Raw genomic sequence first — 3,979 nt, 5'->3', positions numbered from 1 at the left:
TATCTCTGCATGCCCAAGCTTCTTACACTTTCTACATCTCATGTCAGGCTTTCTCCAACACTTGTCATGAGGATGGTTTTTTCTGTCACAATGCTAACAAGGAGGGAATTTTCCTCCTTTGCTGCTAGTGTTGGAGTTGCTTTCAGTGGCAGCATTTTCTGAATTGCCTGCTGCTCCTTTCTTTCCTCTCCACTTTTTGTTTTTGTCTCAAGAATTCTGCTGCCATTTGGCTTGCAAAGCTCCCTCTGTGCTTCCTTCTTGTCTCATCATTCTTCTTTGTTCCTGTGCCTGCAACGCACTTACTAATTCTGCCAAACTGATCTTTGACAGATCTTTAGTATTTTCCAAAGAAGCAATAGTTGCCTCATATCTTTCAGGTAAGGATACAAGTATTTTTTGAATAATTCTATTGTCCATAAATTCATCTCCAAGTATCCTTACCTTATTTGCAATGCCAAACAGCCTCTCTACATACACTTTGACCGTTTCTGACTCCTTCATTTGCTGCATTTCAAATTTCCTAACCAGATTCAGCACCTTCATTCCTCTGATTCTTTCATCTCCTTTATATTCTTTCTTCAGAAAATCCCAGATGGCTTTAGCTGAACCAAGTGACATGACCTTACTGAAGATGTTAAGAGAAACTGCAGCAAAAAGACAATTCTTCGCTTTGGATTTTTTAGTCTTTTTCTCCTTGTGTGTTTTGATCTGAGCCACCGTTGGGTTTCCTGGTAAAGGACGTACCTCATAATCCTCCTCTATAGCATCCCACAAATCACACGCTTCCAAAAAAGCTTCCATTCTTACTGCCCACACCTGGTAGTCTTCTCCATCAAATACAGGTGGAGCCACCACTGAGAAAGAACTATCTCCCTCCATTAAAAAAATTCCTTACAGCAGTAGAATTTTAGATAAACACTTAGAAAAAAAACTCACAAGTCACTCAGAAAGAACTCTCACATATCCCGTAAGAAATAGGGCTCTGATACCACTGTTGTAGCTTAATAATTGGAAAAAGTTATGTATATTTGAATTCCAAAACTGCAAATTTATAGAGTTACAGCAAAACTTAGAATAGCTAAAAACTAGTGACCACTACTGTCACTTCTTACTTAACAATAAAACAAAAAATCTTGCTGAAAATCAGCTAAAGAATAGGACAATCCTAAAGTCCAGGACTACATGGAACAGGTCTTGATTCACTTGCTAACAAAGTTATTATCTAGCCAGTTGTTTGATAATATAAATCACTTTGGCAATTTAAGCCTCTGTTGCAAAAGATCATAACTGAATTGCAGAAAGATCCCACTTCTCACCCCACTATTCTTGGATAGACAGTCAGTTGAGAAGGAAAGACAAGTTGGTGATTGGTGATTCTAAGGAATTAAAAGATAAGTTTTTAGAGTTGCATCATGATTCTTCATTGGGAGGTTATTTTGGTGTCTCAATAACAACAAGAAGATTATCTTTGTTGTATACCGGAAAGAATTGCTTAAGTCAATAAGGTAACATATAAGGCAATTTACTATATGTCAAATGAATAAGTGTGAGAATATTGCCTTCCCAGGATTGTTGCAACCTTTATCTTTATCTCAAGGTGTATTTCTTGATGTCACAATAGATTTTATCGATGCATTACCAAATTCAAGGGAAAAGATAGTTATTATGATTGTTATGGATAGATTGACTAAATATGTACATTTTTGTACCTTGCAACATTCTTATACAACTAAAATGGTAGCACAAACCTTTTTGGATACTGTATACAAGTTACATGGGTTACCCAAGGTTATAGTTTATGATCGGGATGCAGTATTTACCAGTAACTTTTGGCAAGAATTTTTCCAACTTTAAGGAGTCTCACTGAATTTATCCACTGCTTATCATCTACAATCCCATGGGTAAACTAAAGTTGTTAACAGATCCTTAGAGACTTACTTGAGGTGCATGACTAGTGATTTACCTAATTCATGGGTTTAATGCCTCTCCTTAATAGAATTTTGGTATAATATATCAATACTATTCTGCAATTAAGATTTCTCCCTTTTAATCTCTATATGGTTTTTCTCCTCCTATCCATGTGCCTTATTTTCTAAAAGATTCACCTGTTGAAGTTATGAACCACTTTATGAAGGATAAGGAGGCAATAATTTTTTTACTGAAGCATCATTTGAAGCGACCTACTGATAGAATAAAGAGGATGGTTGATAAGAACAGGACTGATAGAGAATTTTTTTGTGGGGATATGGTTTTTCTCAACTCAGACCTTATATGCAACACTCAATGCCTCGCAGTTATCACAAGTTGCATAATCATTATTATGGTCCTTACAAAGTCTTGGAACATGTTAGTCCAGTTGCTTACAAGTTGCAATTTTCACAAGATGCAAAGATTCATAATATTTTTCATGTTTCATTGCTTAAGCCTGCCTATTCTAATGTTCAAACAACTTCAGTCATTCTTGACTTAACAGTCCCTGCAGAGCCCTATCCTTAAGCAGTGCTTGACTGAAGAATTACCAAACGTCGTAATGAGGCAACTGCCCTGTGGCTTGTACATTGGAAGGGAATTTCACACGGATACAACATGGGAGTATAAGATGAAGTCCACACGGCTAGTCGAGGTGGTTGCTACCACAGTTATGGCGTTCTCCTATTCTCCTTAGTTAACGGCGAAGGGTCAATGTTTTGGCAACAGAGAGCCACTGAAAAATCTCATTTCTCATAATTTGAAAAATTTAATCATAGTGCAAGACATTGTTGGGAGAGAGGGTAAGCTGAAAGGGCAAATATAGAGAACTTGGGACTGAGAAGCTACTTTAGAAGGGATAATATTATCTTGGATTAACCGATTGAAAATTAGGAGTCTCAGCTAGATATGAATTGAGGATGTTGTTTGTGGGTGACCTTCAATTCGAGAACAATAGCTATAGTTTACTTAAAATCTTAATGATCTTTATTTTTTGTTTTTTAAGCTTTTCTTGAATTGACAGATGGAAAGAGATAGAGAATGGACAAAAATGGCATTTGGAGATCTGCACGAACAAAGCAAAGTTAGATGGAGTGAGAAGCTGTGTGGATCGAGGCTATGGTGGGAATGGTTTAAGCTTGCGGATCGAGTGAAATGTGGGAGCCAAATTTAGCAGTGGTTAAGATGGTTATAGCTATGGAGGTGAAGATATAGAGGCTATCGATGGGAGAAAGGAAATTTTCGAAAATAAAGATTATTTACCTTTGACTATACATTAGACAATAGATTTTATAACAAAACTTTCAATTAATTGGTAAAAAATCTTAAAAGACTAAATATTTTCCTTTAAAAATAAAACGCAGGGCATCCGTTAATTATGACAATTTTTTTAAATGAATTTTATATATAATTACCAAGTTTTATTTGCCCTCTCATGCATAAGCAATCAGTATCGAAATCAAATTAAAAAAATCAATTCAACTAAATTAATTTATAAATTTAATTTAACTTTTTATTTATTTCAATTTAATTTTTAATTTTAAAATTTTCAGTCATTTCAATTTGATTTTAGTCAAAATAAAATCAAAAAAATCAAATTTGAACCCATTAATAATAGTAGTATATTATTTTTAAAGAGATTAAATTATATCAAAATTAAAATATTTTAATTAAATTTTAAAATATTAAAAATAAAATTTAAAAAATAAAAAAATTATTAAAAATTTAAACCGATCAAATCGAATCAAATCAAACCGAATTAAATTAGTTCGATTCAATTTGATTTCTAATTAAAATCAATTATGTTTAATTTTCATAAATATTAAAATTTTAATTTTTAATTTATTCAATTTAATTTTAAATCCAACTAACTGAATGATTTACAACGCATCTTGGGGCGCAGACGAGCTCGAGTCAAAACTAGTAAACTTATCAGCTTGAAAATTTTGAATAAAACACATACCAACTATTGTATGAGATTTTTGGTTTTATTTGATCTATACATTCCAAG

General features: G+C 33.5%; 1 protein-coding gene across 1 annotated transcript; it reads right to left on the bottom strand.

Annotated features, from left to right (window-relative positions):
- Positions 1-207: 207 nt before the first annotated feature.
- Positions 208-879, bottom strand: LOC110619021. Its single transcript, XM_021762280.1, has one exon. The coding sequence runs from the start codon at positions 877-879 to the stop codon at positions 208-210; it is 672 nt and encodes a 223-aa protein (XP_021617972.1).
- Between the last annotated feature and the right edge of the window lie 3,100 nt (positions 880-3,979).

This window comes from Manihot esculenta, chromosome 7 (assembly GCF_001659605.2).
Source record: "Manihot esculenta cultivar AM560-2 chromosome 7, M.esculenta_v8, whole genome shotgun sequence".
Lineage (NCBI taxonomy): Eukaryota > Viridiplantae > Streptophyta > Magnoliopsida > Malpighiales > Euphorbiaceae > Manihot > Manihot esculenta.
This window is presented reverse-complemented; position numbering and strand designations above follow the sequence as displayed.